The 16826-nt window shown below is 29.8% G+C and overlaps 1 protein-coding gene across 1 annotated transcript; it reads left to right on the top strand.

Moving 5' to 3' along the window:
• The first annotated feature begins 13923 nt into the window (after nucleotides 1–13923).
• On the top strand, nucleotides 13924–15290 carry LOC114182558 (vegetative cell wall protein gp1-like). The gene is made up of 2 exons (XM_028069446.1): nucleotides 13924–14099; nucleotides 14199–15290. The coding sequence occupies exons 1-2, from the start codon at nucleotides 13943–13945 to the stop codon at nucleotides 15050–15052; spliced, it is 1011 nt and encodes a 336-aa protein (XP_027925247.1). The 5' UTR covers nucleotides 13924–13942; the 3' UTR covers nucleotides 15053–15290.
• Nucleotides 15291–16826: the final 1536 nt, after the last annotated feature.

Consider the following 16826-nt stretch of genomic DNA (forward strand, 5'->3'; position numbering starts at 1 on the left):
ATATTATAGATATTTAAAAATGCACACAAACATTCACACACTACAAGAAAACACACTATTAGAATCCCATTAAAACTCATCCTAAAATAAAAAACGGAAGGAAATACATTCGTCATTTGTTTGTTTTTGACCCTTGCACTAAACTAGGAAGCTTTTGAATTTTTGGGTGTGTAAAAGTAAATTAGAGGCGGTTCCATCCACTCAAAAGGATCTCTTTAGATTTTTGTAGCTTTAATTTTGTGTCGCAGATAATGTAGGCAGAATCATCCCTAATAATTTAATATAATAAATTTTAATTATTATTTTAAATATAATTTCTTAGTAGAGTTGGTCAAATCGTCTCTTTCCTTTGGTTCTTAAATATTATATTTTGTAGTATTAGGGTTTAAAAAAACATTTTTTAGTGTTCACTAGCAATCTGATTATCAGAGAGTTTTCACTTGTGCATATTCCAGAGTTGTGGAAATTGTTCCAACTTATTATCAAAGTGGTTCACCTTGGAGCCATGGAAACTACTCAAACTTTAAAACACCAACGTTTGCAATGAAAAGGAACTCGAGGTTCTAGATCCTTTCAAGAAGATTCGGAGAAGTTTGTCGTTAATGCACTTAAAAGTGGTGGAAGGCGTGGTCCTTTTCATATTCTCCATAGCTTGTTCTGAGATCTCATCCAACAAATTAAAAATCTTGTTTCATACAAAAATGAAACCACATGCGTCTTAATCACCACCATCGCAATGCATGAGAAGATTAGAAAAAGAAAAAAAATAAAAGTTGATAGTTGCATAGCTGTGAACCCCAAAACATGCTTTTGTCTCATTGGAATGAATGGTGTTGGATTGAACTAAGTTGGATAATTTATGGAGTGTAGAAAATTGAAAGGATGATGATACTATAACAACTGAATTTTGACAACTTTCTCTTACAATTTGAGTTGGTATACTTTAAGTGGGTTTGGAATATAGGAAAATGAGAAAATAGAAAAATGAAAAGTTACTTAAAAGATGACAACTCAAGTTGTAAAAAAATGTTGTCAAAATTTAGTGGTTATAGAATAATTTTCCAAATTGAAATATGATGAAGCATTGTTCAATTGATTAGGAGTGATGAGGATCAATGACGTGGAATGTTGGATGGCCTGTAAGACCCCATCAGGGTGCTACCAAAAACTTACATATATATTATTTTTTATTTATATTCATTCTTCGTCAACAAAAAAAAACAAGAAAACAAATCTCTCATTTATTTTCTCAAATAAATGTTCCACACATTAAAATTTATTCAATACTAAAAACATTTAAAAGTACTCAATAATTAAAATCGTTCCAAATACATCTTATATAAAAACAAATTCTTCTTCCCAATGCAGACCCATGCTTCTAACTGTTGTGCATCCAGAACATCATCTGCAACTTTATCTATTCCTGTATAACACAAGTCAAACGACCATCATAGGTGAGAACCACAACCACAAAATACAAGGGTGAGCTAACTTAAAATCACATCATAATTGAAATAAGTTATATAAAAATAAAATTACCATATAACACCTCACCCAAGCATTTTTATCACATCATTCAATATAACATAATTAAGCACAATGTATATTATCTCATTCATGTCAACAAACTCACGTCAAATCTCAATTCAAGAGGTTCAATTCTCAACACAACCCTTACACGTAGTTTACCATCCAACTAGCTCACTTATAAAGCCAAACACACTCTTCCTTCCTACTCCACAAGAGTCTCCAGACAAAGTTTACTTTCCACTATCCCACCACAAGTCTTACGACAAGGTCAAACATCGATACAACTACATTGAGTCTATCACTCCTTGCTACTCTCCCAAAGAGTACAACCAGAGTCCTCAAGGTCAACTCCTAAAGCCCCCAAGGGTCAGCTCCCAGAGCCCCCTCACCTCTTGCTAAGACTTACACGTTTTCAATCACATCATAACACATGTATAATTCACATATACTACCTCGTCATCATTTTCAAACTTTTTGGATAGAATAATATGTCACCCATCATTCAAACATAACAAGAACATATCTCAAACAACATGTTATTTTTAAACAATTGTGCAATAAACCAGTCAAAAGACCAAAGTCACTTAACGACTTTATTTCTCACATTGCGAGAAGACTCACACGTCCACTTGAAGTGAAAAAAAAACAAACTCTTAACCAATATTTATTTTTAACTCAACGTCATTTATGATACCCTCCACCATATATTCCTTCATTTTAATCCTACAAACTATTATGTCGTCTCATACGCCAGAAGGAAAGCACATGATGGATCTTTTTAATATCTACATCGTGTGAAAACTAATTCAACACCACTTCATAATTTATCTTATACCCTTAAAAAGCAAAACTTGCAAGTATTCATAATTTAGTCCAACCCTTAACCAACAATTATTAACCGCTATCTCCAAATACATGTGCCCACCAATTCAAAATGTATTCATCTATTTAACTCTATTAAAACTGCACCACATGTTATTATTATAATATTATTGGTACTAACTGGATACTTCCAAAGACTTCCGATATACCTAATCATTGTTGATAAAAAAATCAAGTAATCCATCTTTATTAAGGATTTATACTAATTTATTGTCCAACTTTCTCTGAAAGTTTCACCTTTAAAAGAAACATGGTTGGATAATAAAGTCAATTCGTACTTAAAATAAAATACCAACATTCTTACTCATTTCGCTCCATGGAATTGCACCAATTCAACTTATATTAAAGGCTCTAAACTATACCATGTTTTGACCAAGAACGTCGTTAAAAATGAACCTGAACAAAAATTCATCATCCACGAACGACGACAATTTTGACCATGATCGTCGTGGAAGATTCTTATTTAACGAGGGTTTGGGGGATAACCATTGTTAAATATTGTTCTTTAAAAAAAACAGGTTTGTTTTTCGGATTAACCCAAACCTGTAATCAATCAAAAATCCATCCATAATAGTTCAAATATCAAACGATTTCATAAATACATTCAGAGATTGTTTCAAATAATAAATCCCTAAAAGTAGTATAAACTAACTCTAACTCTCACTAACTCTAGATAGAAAGTACTTCGCCCAGTTTTTTTAGCATAAGCTATTGCTCTTGAATTCGTTGGACTTGGGTCATTGAATTTCTGCAAAAGTGTAGGAAAAGTTAATAACAATACATATGTAAATGAGTTCAAGTTAAAATTAGTACATGAAATAAGTTAGCATATTACCTCATCCCAACAACTTTCATAACTGCTTTGCACAATTGTTGTCATCCATTGCATCACATAATAGCCACACTCAAAGCTCCTAGTTTGTTTATTACACTACACTTATAGTAATTGTATTTAGTTATAAATACACATAATAATACTAAAGTAAATGAATGATATATAGCGTATAAGTACTTGGAGGGAAATCCAAGAGATCCTTTTAGTACTGGCAATCGATCTACCACTTAATATACTTGTCCATTAAAAGCACTTAAGTTAAAATAATCAGTGTTAGAAAACATGACATTGTATATTCAAGATTAATGTATAATTGAAGGCATTTATTGAAAAAGACTTACGTATCAATTATGCTCTTCAAATAAGGGGGAGGAGCTCTATGACAAGAGCAAAACCATAAAGGGGTATACTTTGGTACTAATACAATAAGTAGTTGCCAATCAAAACTACAATGAAAAACTAAACAGCCTTCAAAGGAGATTCATGCTTTGTGACCTCATGAGTATTCTCATTGTCACCATCTTTGACCTTATAAAGTGATAACCCATACTCGGGACAACTTCTTAACTATGTAAATTCTTTTCTATATAAAATACAATCATTAGAATATGCAAGAATCTTTTCATATTTTATACCCATCGAACAAAGTATTTTTTTTTTTGCCCCACACATTCGATCAGGTAGTGTATTACTTTCAATAAGCATTTCCTTCAACAACTGAAGTAATTCTGTGAAGCTTTTATTAGCCCACCCTTTTAATGCCTTCAAATTTATCAACCTTAACATTATTGATAATCATGTGAAGTTAGTTGAATCAAGACATAACAAGGTCTTTGCATCTGTAGTCATATTTTCATACACAACTTTAGTAAAGGTTTGTACTCCAACATCACAAATCATGTCCTCTAATCTATCTTCCATTGTCGATTCCACAAATTGATGTGCTTCAACCACAGTTGGAGTCTATACCAATTCACCATGCCACATCCATGTTGTATAATTCTTTAGAAATTCATCGCATAAAAGATGTTCTCTAATCTCAAACACGTTCAATATTGTCCCATTCAAACAATTCACATAAGGACACTTCATCTTTCCTCAACCCTTGTCTCATAATCATCACTTATACATGATAAACTAATCCAGCTTTGATCCATCATTGTTTTGTAACGAGAAAGAATTTTATAGTACATAAAAGTAATAAGTGTTTGGGGTTGAATACCTCCAGACTCAATCCCAACACATTGCCAAGGGTCGGACACCCCCAGACTCAATCCCAACTCGTTTGACAAAATGCATATATCACGATAATTCAACAAATACCAAAATTTAAAAGCTAAATATTGTCATGCAAAAATAAAATTTCAACATATAATTACATACAAACAAAATAAATCAAATTTAAAACACTAATTTACATAATATTAACCATGATGGTTCGAGGGAGAAGAAGATAATGCATTGGCCACTACTTTTGGCTGGCTCTCGTGCACTTGGTAGTGGCAAGGGAGGTGTAGTGGCAGGGCAGGAAGGAAGAAGTGGAGACTTCGCAAGGGCAACAGTGGTGCGGTGGCAACAGCAATGATGCAAGAGTGACGCGGTGGCAAACTTTGACGGTGGTGGTTGTAGTTGCAAACTTCGTAACAGCAAAGCGGTGGCAGCAACAACGGTGCAATGGCAGCGGCAGTGGTGCAATGGCAGTAGAACCCAAGCAGCAACGACACTTCTTTTGGACCACCAATGACGACTTCGTAGGAGAAGCAACAAGCTTTGATGGTGGTGGTCACGATGGCTGGCGGTTAGAGAGGAAGATAGAAAAGTGGGTGCGACGTTTGACGAAGGCAATGGCAGCTTCGATGGTGTTGGATGGTGGCGTGTGCAGATGGCGCAAGAGGAAAAGAGAAAAGTGGGTGCGAAGGGGAAGAGTGAAAAGGTTATTTTTCTTTAACCCTCGACAAGCTAATCCACGACGATTATGGAAATCATCATCGTGATTTTTACATTAACAACAACGGATGACATAAAGACTTTCATTGTTCCGTGTTGCAATGCAAATAACGACAGATTTTCATATAACAATTGTTAATTTAGGTCCTTTATTTATGAAAACGCCACCATGTTTCTTTCCACAACGCTTGCGTTGGAGTTGTTGTTATTTGATGTCGTTGAATAGTGTTTCTGCACTAGTGATACATACATACATACATACATACATATACACACACACACATATATATATATATATATATATATTTGTATAATTATATTTTAATGATGTATGTAAATTAAATATGTTCTATGTCTCATTTAAATATTTCAACTCTTTTCAAAAATTTTATTTATTGTTTTTTTTTCACATGAAAATGTTTAACTCTTAATTTAAGGATTCAGTAGCACAAACCCTTCATTTGCTAGGTGGTAATATAAAAGCTTATTTTTTGTATTCTTTTATTCTTAATTTTTGTATTCTTTTATTCTTAATTTTTGTTTCATTTGAAGAACTCTTCCTATTTTGCTAAAACAATTTGTATTATCTCTCAATTGTTCAACTAATTTGATATTTGTAAAATTTTCATAGATATCTAAGGTATTTTTCATCTTATTATACCTTTAATTTAGGGGTGGCAAACAGGCCAGCCCGGCCCGTTTTGGCCCGTCAAAAAACAGGTCGGACCGGGCTAGCCCGTCAAATAGAAACGAGCCAATAGTCACAACCTGTCCCGTATAGGACGGGCTAACGGGCCGGGCCGGGCTGGCCCGTCTAGTTTTTTTATTTTTTTATTTTTTTATTTTTATTTTTTTAATTAGTTTTCAAATTTTTTAATTTGTTTTATTTTTTAAATTTGTTTATATATACATATAAATTATTATTAAAGTCATATTTAATCAAATAAAATATTATTTTAACTTTTAAATGATTAGTTAATGTTTTTAATTAGATAAGTTAAAATAATTATTAAATTTACATATTAAATTATTAAATTATAATTAATAATTCAAACTTAATTTGTAGGTGTTAATGATTTAAATTACAATACTATTATATATTTATACATTTAAAATATATAATCTAAAAATTAATCTTTTTAATTATTTTTATTTTTTTTTTTTTAAAACGAGCCAACGGGCCAGGACGGGCTGGCCCGTACTTTGGCCCGTCAAGTTGACGGGCTGGACGGGACGGGTCAGAACGGGCTGACGGGTTGAAATCTTCAACCCAGCCCGTTCCTTTTAGCACGGGTTGATGGGCTGGCCTATTGGGCCCAACCTGTTTTGCCACCCCTACTTTAATTATATATTTATTTTTCTTTATGTTATTTCGTTAAATGGTGTATCAAACACACATTTGATTATTTTTAATTTTTTTAATATTTTTATTTCTTATTTATTTTTATCAAGTAGAATATTATTTTTACATTTTTATATAATTATTTTTATTTTATAACTCATTATCATAAGTCTAATTCTATCGTTATAGTTGTATAAAAAATTTCATTTACTATGATATAATCTTTAAACTTAATATTTTTTTATTAAAAATTAGCTGCACAATAAATAAAAGATATTTATAATAAAATTATAAAAACTATTTATATTTAATTTTATAAATATAATAATAAGAATAATAATAATTTTACTTTTCTTATTATAAAACAAGTGAACAGATCACTGGTATAATAAGAAAATCATTAATTAGTAATCAATTTTAGATAAAAAACTAATTCATCATTAACTAATTTAGATACTTTTATAAACTAAAAATTATTGTAATTTAGAATAACTTTTATTATAAATAAAAAATTATAATTGGTTTATGAAATGACAAGATAATAATCCTGTTGTAACTAGAGCTGTCAAAACGGATCACCCGACCCAACCCGGCTCGGTCAGCGACGGGTTGGCCACTTAGTGGATCAACCCAACCCGGCTCACTTATTAGCGAGCCAACAAAATTAGAACCCGATCCGACCCACCACGGGTTGGCGGGTTAAACGGGTTGGCTCACTGGCTCACTTAATTAGAAAAAAAAAAACACAATTTTTTCTTCAATCTCAAGAAAACTAAATTATAATTCCGATTAAAATCTAAATAAACTTCAATACAATCCAAATAAAATCCCAAATTATGTTAAACTCCAAATACAAACCAAAATCACAAAAATATAAATTACTATCTAACATCAAATTATTCTTATCACTTATCAAACTATAGTATTAGAGTCTTGAATGAATAAATCCACAACATTTTCATCTCTTGAAGCATCTTCTTTATTTCCATCTACATAAAACAAGAAAAAATAATGTTAAGTAATAATATTAAAAAATTAAGTATTAAATAATTAAATTAATTTTATAATACTAACAATAATGTTACCTGTTAATTCAAAACCATATATATATATATAATATATAATATAATATATAATATATAATATATACATATAATATATACATATATTATATATATATATATAATATATATACATATATGTATATATATATATATATATATATATATATATACATAATATATATATATATATATATATATATATTTAAAATTTAAAATTTATTAGCGGGTTGGTGAGCTAATCCGCCATCACGGGTTCAACCCGAATGAGCCGGGTTCATTTTTAACTCGTACTGAAATTTGTAATTTTTTTTCAACCCAACCCGATCCGAACCCGTGATGAGTCGGGTTGGCTCGCAGGTTATAACTCATTTTGATGGCTCTAGTTGTAACATCTCAATTCTAGCAGCTTAAAACTAGTAAAGTAGGATGTTCCACATTAGTGTTCAAAATAGATAAACAAATGTATAAAGTATATTAACACAATCTTACAAATGATCGGACTATATAAAAATATCAATTATACCTACCAAATATTTCTAACTCTAAACACAAGCTAACCACTTACAATAGCTTCTCACTAAGACCTCCTTCCGACCTAAAAGATGGCTCCTCAACCTCTAGAGGTGCCTCTGAAATTGCAACCACCACTACTCCCACTAAATAGGTGATCATCGTAAAAGGAAAACAAACAACACAAGACAAAAACACAAAAGAAGGGTAAGCTAATGACTTTTAAAGAATTTTCTCAAACGGTATAATATTGATATATATATATATATATATATACATATATATATATATATAACAACTACAAACAAGCAGATACTCACATACATATATTTATAGACTATGACTCAACTAATTCAGATACATGCATGGAGGTCGGATCCAGTCAAGTCTACACTTGTAGTGTCATCTCATGCTCTACAAAGCGATAGATTAAGAGTGAAATCTCTACCACATATAAGGTAAGTCCGTTAACACCTATGGTTAAGAAAAAAATCCCTAGGCTAGGACCTCCTGCTCCTCTCACCACATACCCCATTCCTCTCTACTTGAGAATTTGAATGGTTATTAGAGCGTCAGGATAACTGCTAAGACAATCCTTACCTCAAAGCATACACTACCACAATCACTGTTAATCCTCCTTGGGTTAGCATCAACCAATCTCAACTCAGTCTCATATAAACAATCTCATATCATATACTTATCATTGATAATAATTACAAAGCTTCTATGATAACTAAAATACCACTCAATTTAACTTAAAAAAATACAAGTTTCAGGTTCTGACTTACTTGCCCAGTGAGTAGCATTTGCCCAGCCACTAGCCCATGCTCGTCCAGCTAGTACCACTCGTGTAGTCACTGGTCTAGGTCTACAAGTTCCCGACTTAGAAATTCGCCTAGCGAGTAGCACTCACCCAGCCATTGGCCCATGCTTGCCCAACGAGTAGCACTCACCCATCGAGTTTGCGAATCTGCATGATTCTAAAGATCAGCTCACTCGCCCAACGAGTACCACTCGCCTAGCGAGTGTGCAACTCTGCAGAATTATACAAAAACTGATCTAACTCAGTTTATGCATCTTCAGCCAGCCTATACCACTCCAAAACTAGTGAAGAGATCACTCAATTATCAAACATCAATTTTATCTAATTATTCATACCAATTGAATGCAAAACACATATAAACCACCAATTATTCTTAATTAACAGGAAAAACACACATCTTCATAGTTTTCAACATCACAAGCAATCTCATAGATCAGATACATCAATCAATCACAAATTAAACACACAATGTGCATTCTTAATAGGTTTATGAATTAAGACAGAGAAATTAGCTTTCCTTACCTAGTATCCTACTTAAATAACTCTATAAACGTTAAACGTCTCTAACTCCACAAGATGTTCTATCTACACATAGAAACATCACAAGAACAATCAGGACATACCATTATGATCACTGATCAACAAAGACTCATACTGATAAATAAAACAACGCATGCAAGCGAAAGAGGGCTTGCATGCAACAAAAAAAATAGAAAAGACTAAAAAGATAGCGAAAACTTAACTTACCTGAATGGAGAAACTGATCGGTCCAAATTGGAGAGCTCACCAAGAGGATCAATCCTACGGTCTTAGTTCTTCAATCAGATGACCAGAAAGAAAAAACTCTTAGGGCCTACTCTCATGCGAAGAAATACTATAGTAGAAGAATCGAGAGCCATGAATAGGGAGAGAAACAATTGTTCTTTTTTGGGGAAAGGAAGCGACAAAAAGACGATTAATTGCGATATTAATGCATAAAGTCCATCTCTCTTTTTTGAAGAGATTTGTGAGATAAATATGGTAAATTCCCACACTATCCTCTTATTATCCATGTTATTATATTGTGAAAAAAATCAGGTCTACTGCTGCACTCATAGGCATGGGCTCGAGGTATGCGAACAAGATTCCTGATGCACACATTTGTATCTGGTTCTAGCTTTCCACTTACCACATTTGTATCCGATTACAAATGGTTCAGTATCCGGATACATGTTACTTGTATCTAATTCCACACCACACTTGTATCCAGATGTTTATTTTTTTAATTAAATATTAAATTTTCTAAATCAAATATATTTTAATATATTTTTTTTCAATTCATAAATATTTATAATATTTTTATTTATGATAATAATATATGAAAAACTAATTACAACTTATCTAAATATCATTTAATTATACTTTTTTAACACCAAGGACAATTGGGTCATTCTACATTTTCATCTATTAAATTTAATTTTTTTTAGTCACATCAGTAAAATTCTTCACAAACTTTCACAAAAATTACTCTTAAATCCACTCCACTATCACTCTCAAATTCATAACAAAGAACAACATAAATATCATCTTCTAATCAATCCAAATCAATCCTCTCCCTCTCCCTCAAATGATTACCCACATAAGAACACATCCTTAAAGAGAAGTCATAGAGCTCTAGAAAAGTAGTTTCTTGATAGATGATGTGTTTTAAAATAATCAAACTCGTTTATAACAATTCTATTTATATTAGAACCTTCTAATATTAGACTAATCGAGTCTCACTATTTTTAAATCATTATTACTTGAAAAATGTTATTTTCTAGGATTTTACACATGTCAACCACTTAAAAGTCACATCACCCCATAACAATGAAAATATAAATTTAGTGAATAGTGAATAAACCATAAAAAATTATAAGAAAATGAATTAAAATTTATTAGGAACTTATTTAAAGAGTCACAATCTTCGCCAAACTTATATATTTCTTAAATTATTTAAAAAATTAAACATCAACTTCAACATGAATAAAGTTTGAAGCTGAAATATCCAACTTAAATATTTATTTGGAATGAAAAGTTTAAGAAATTTTATGGGAAACAAAAACACAATTTGATAATTTATCAGGGAAAAAAAAAAATATATATATATATATATATATATATATATATATATATATGGCTATAATTTTGCAGTTAATTATACTTTTAATATTTGTTAATGTATATTAATTGATATATACATTAACCAACACATTCATATTATGTATTAAGATATCTATAATTAATATACGTTAGAGGTTTAGGCTATAGTAATGATTTTGTTTTAGTAACGGGTATAAAAATATTATTTTATAATTAAAATATATTTGTAACTTAAACTCATCTATGTGGGTACTGCCCAAATCTATCTCTTTTTGACGGAAAATTCCCACATTAATTAGATATGGATATCACTATAGGTAATACAAAAATTTTTCAATCCTATAGGGAGGAGAATGAGAATGGATATATACATATTCATTTGTCTCATGTCCCCATACTTGCCATTATTTTTGTCATCATTTAAATTACTAAAATATTCATCATTTATTAGGTAATATATATATATATATATATATATATATATATATATATATATATATATATATATATATATATATATATATATATATACTGCATTGATTGGGTATGAATATGATTATGGGTAATATTCAATTTTTTCAATGGAGTACAATGATAAAAAAGACGATAGATATGTAAAGAGGATGAGTATATACATATCTCCATGTCTTCATCTCCATACCTACCGTCATTTTCAGTCGTCGTTTAAATTACTAAAATTCTCATAGTTTACTAATTTACTAGATAATAATATATATATATATATATATATATATATATATATATATATATATATCACGTTTTTATCTTTTAATTCTTTGGCTTTTCATGAAATCAATTCACATATTTCTCCAAAATATTTTCTCTCTTACAAGAACCTTTGTGTAGTTATATTTTAATGATATATGTAAATTAAATATTTTTATGTTCCATATTTGAATACTTCTACTCATTTTTAATATTTTTATTTATTGTTTTATTTTTCACATTAGAATGTTTAGCTTTAAATTTAAGTATTCAATAGCACAAATCCTTCATTTACTAGACAATATAATTTTTTTTATTATCTTATTTTTAATTTTTGTTTCATTTGAAAAACTATTTTTATTCAGTTTGACTAGTTTGATATATGAGAAATTTTCATAGATCTCTAAAGTATTTTTCATCTTATTATACCCCAAATTATACTTTTGTTTTCTTTTACGAAATTTGATTAAATGGTGTATCAAATTATTACTAATACACACATTTGATTATTTTTACTTTTTTAAATATATTTATTTGTTATTTATTTTTATTATGTAAAATACTATTTTGATATTTTTATATAATTATTTTTATAACTTATTATCATAAATGTAATTTTATCACTATAACAGTTTAAAAATCATTAATTATTAATTAATTTAAAAAAAATTAATGAGTCACTAGACTAATTGATATACTTCTTATAAACTAAAATTTATTAATATTTAAAATAGATACAAAATTATAATTGATATGTGACGTGGCAACATTGTTAACAAATCACATCACCTAATTAACAAAAAATTATCAGCGAACACTTAATTAAAATATATAAATTTATTAAATACTTAACATACCATAAAATTTTATTAAGAATTAAATTCAAATTTATTAGGAACACTAAAAGGGTAATTTTCTGCACCAAATATATTTCTTAAATTATTATGATAAAAATATTAAACATCAACTTCAACATAAATATTTATCTGGAATGAAATTAAACATCAACTTCAACATAAATAAATTTTGAAGCTGAAAAAACTTATTCAACTTAAATATTTATCTGGAATGAAAAGGTTAAGAAATTTTATCGGAACCAAAAACACAATTTGATAATTTATCATGGAAAAAAACATTTAATATTTTAAGTAATAATATTTTTCATACGTATACACAAATAAATTAATGTGATAGACTTATTATTCTTATGAAAATATATATGGCTATAATTTTACAGTTAATTATATTTTTAATATTGTTAATGTATATTAATTGATATATACATTAACCAACACATTCATATTATGTATTAATATATCTATAATTAGTATACGTTAGAGGTTAATAGGCTGTAGTTATGATTTTGTTTTAGAAACGCGTATAATGTTATTTTATAATTAAAACATATTTGTAAATGTAGAAATAAATAAATAATAAATGCTTGTATTAATTGATTTATCGTGTAAATATAAAATCTGATATATATGTTATATATTACTAAACATTAAATATGATTCATGACTTAATATAGTCAGTCTATTTAATATATATATATATATATATATATATATATACATATATATATATATATATATATTATTAGCATATTTATTTTAAAGACATGCATTGGTAAGTATTTCCATTATTAATTTATCATTTATTGTAATAATGATTTACAATTAATGATATCTATAAATTGATTGATATATTGAATAAAATTACCGTTTTAGTGTAAAAGTTAAAAAGAATATGACCGATATTTCTAACTTCCATTTTAGAGAAAGGAAAGTTGAAAGGAAATAAGTTTATTTCTTAATGAAACAGAGTATTGACTTTTTGTTTCAAATTAATTCACATAATTACAATCTTTTCATCTTTTCACATAATGAGAGTTTCATTATGGGAAATTATATTTTGACACCAAACCTTTTTCTTACTTCTATTTCACTCTTCTTTCTATTAATAAAAGATTATCTTTAATAAATAAAAGTAAATATAAATGAAATTTTGAAAGAAAATAATAATATTTGTGAGTGTGAAAATGGAAGTATAATAAAAAAAGTGTCAAAGAACGAGTTTGTGAGGGTCCTTTCATTATATATACCATCACCCTTAAGCCTACATTCACAAACACAGTTTCTGAAGAAACCAAACTTATAACAATGAGTTGGTTTCTTGGGATTTTGTTCCTCAGTCTCATATATGGCAGTGTTTCAGAGGTTCAAGACAAAGATGACCGTTCTGCTGTTGTAGTTGGCACTGTCTACTGTGACACATGTTCTCAACATGATTTCACACCCGAAACCCCCTTCATTTCAGGTTCATTTTGATTATGACATGCTTCAGTTTCACATATCATATTATATATCCCTTAAGGTGTTTGATCTTTTGACTGATGTTTTGTTCTGTCATGAGCAGGTGCCAAAGTTGGTGTAGAATGCAAATTTGCGCATTCAGAACCAAGTTTCGAGGAAGAAGTGGAGACAGATGAACATGGTGAATTCAAAGTGAAGCTGCCATTCAAAGTGTGGAAGCATGCAGAGAGAATCAAGGGGTGCAGTGTGAAACTCATCAGTAGCAGTGAGTCAAATTGTGATGTGCCCTCAGTTTCCACCTCTTCTTCAGTGAGACTCATTACAAGAAAGCAAGAAGAACACATTTTCTCAGCTGGCTTGTTCTCATTCAAACCTGTTGAAAAACCAACCTTTTGCGACCAAAAACAAAGTGTTTCAAACCCATTTACATCAGAAAAAAATTCAGCAGTAGATGCTGCTTTCCCTCCCCTCCCATTCCTACCACCAATCCCATTCCTACCTCCAATTCACTTCCCTCCAATCCCATTCCCACCAATTCCTTTCCTACCTCCAATCCCATTCCTGCCTCCAATCCCATTCCTACCTCCCAACCCATTCTTCCCTCCAAGCCCACCAAGCCCACCCCAAACTCCAAGTCCAGTGCAACCACCTTCTTCACCACCAACCGAAAGTCCACCTCCATCGTCACCACCTCCAAGTCCAGTGCCAGAACCTCCCAGTCCATTGCCAGAACCTCCCAGTCCGGTGCCAGAACCTCCCAGTTCATTACCAGAACCTCCCAGTCCAGTGCCAGAACCTCCAAGTCCAGTGCCAGAACCACCAAGTCCATTGCCAGAATCCCCAAGTTCATCGCCAGAACCACCAAATCCATTGCCAGAACCTCCAAGTGCATTGCCTGAACCTCCAAGTTCGTTGCCACCACACAGTGCAGCACCACTAAACTACTATACAGTTTAACCACCATGCCCACACAGCCAATTTTCCCAATGCTGCTTCACCCACTTGTTTAAATAAAGCGCTTGACGGGGAACTAGGCAATTTAAACGAGCTTCCAAGTAAAAAGTAGAAAAAGAGAAAAGTTAAGTAAAATTAACCTACATGTTGGAGATGTGTTTGAAAATATGAGATATGTAAGTTAATGTTAACTTATCAGAGGAATTTATACAAGTTGGTGTTATATCTGTTCATAACTTGTTTGGTTTCATTTTTAGTCGTGATAAACACATATATTTTCTGATGATGATGTGAAAGCTAAACAAGACGATGGATAAATACATATATGTTAGCAATTGGTTAAAAATATAAGGGTATGGTTATCTCAAAGGTTCAATCTTTTAGTAATTTTAGTAGGACACATGATTTTTAATCCATTGTAAAAGTAATGGACCAAGAAAAATGCTCCAAGCCTTCCTTTTCTTTTAAGTTCTTGAATACACACAAAATAACTTGATAACTTTATTTTTGTAAAATTATTTTTTAACAAAGTTTTGATCATAAATTTTTGACAATGCATATGCAACGACTTCTTAATGAATGAAAGAAAAGTTTTATGTGATTTGGAAAAAGAAGAAAAAAGTTTGATATATATTGAAAAGTAGACTTTGTTGTACTTTATCAAAAAATGTTTGTCAAAAATATCATATTCCTTTATTTTAATATGTTATCCTTGTAAAGTCACATACTCCAACATAAAGTTTTTCATACCCATTTGTCAAATAACACACTTTTGCAATCATAATTAAAAAAGAAGATCCAACAATAGGTATTTTATTTATAGTCATCGAGAAGACAATGCACTTTGGAATTGGATAGCGAGAAGTATGTGCATATGTTTTTACAAACAAAATGAATTTTGAGGACAAAATTACTAAAATGATGGAAGTAAAGTAATATTTTTAAATAATTATATTATTTATTTTATTTTTACTTTAAATATATGAGTTTGAACATATTTTTTTTAACTCGTATGTTTAAATTTATAATTACAAATATCTCATATTTTATGTAGATAAAGTTGGAATATCGATAAATAAATCAATTAGCTTAAAAAAATATAATAATAATGAAAGATAAGAAAAAAAAAACACATTTAAAAATATAAAAAATGAATTTATTAAAACAATTATTAATTATTTTTATGTGTATGTGTTAATTATTAAAAAATTTAAATCAAATAATCTTTCTATTTTCTCTTTTATATAAGAGATAAGATAAAAATAGATAAGAGTTATCTCTTCGTTTAATGTATGTAATTATAACTTAAAAAATATAATAAAACAAAGTTTGACCTATTTAGATGGGTGGAGGAGGAGGTAGGTGGGAAAAGATAAAGAGAGGTATAAGAGAAAAAATGGAAGTGAGATTTAGGAAACTGTAGCATTTTAAAAACAATTTTAGCTCTTCTTAATTAGTAAAGATGGACTGAGGTCAAACCATTTATGTGTTTTATTAACATATTTTACTTATTTTGAACCGCATATTGTTTTACTTCCTTTTTTTTTCTATATTTCATTTATTATACCAATACATCAAACTTTTCTTAATATTTTATATTTTATTATTTATTTTAATTATTCTTTCTATATTTCTATATACTCTAGTCTACTTTCAGTTAGGCTTTGACCTTTTTATTAATTGATATGAGCGTCCTGAGTTATATATATAATATTGATCATTTTGACCTTATTATTAATTGATATGAACGTCCTGAGTTATATATATAATATTGATC

The sequence above is a fragment of the Vigna unguiculata genome, chromosome 4 (genome assembly GCF_004118075.2).
Source record: "Vigna unguiculata cultivar IT97K-499-35 chromosome 4, ASM411807v1, whole genome shotgun sequence".
Classification (NCBI taxonomy): Eukaryota; Viridiplantae; Streptophyta; class Magnoliopsida; order Fabales; family Fabaceae; genus Vigna; species Vigna unguiculata.

Coding starts and splice junctions, on each gene's coding strand:
- LOC114182558 (XM_028069446.1), top strand. CDS start 13,943: ATGAGTTGGTTTCTTGGGATTTTGTTCCTCAGTCTCATATATGGCAGT. Junction 14,100..14,198: donor CGAAACCCCCTTCATTTCAG/GTTCATTTTGAT, acceptor TGTCATGAGCAG/GTGCCAAAGTTGGTGTAGAA.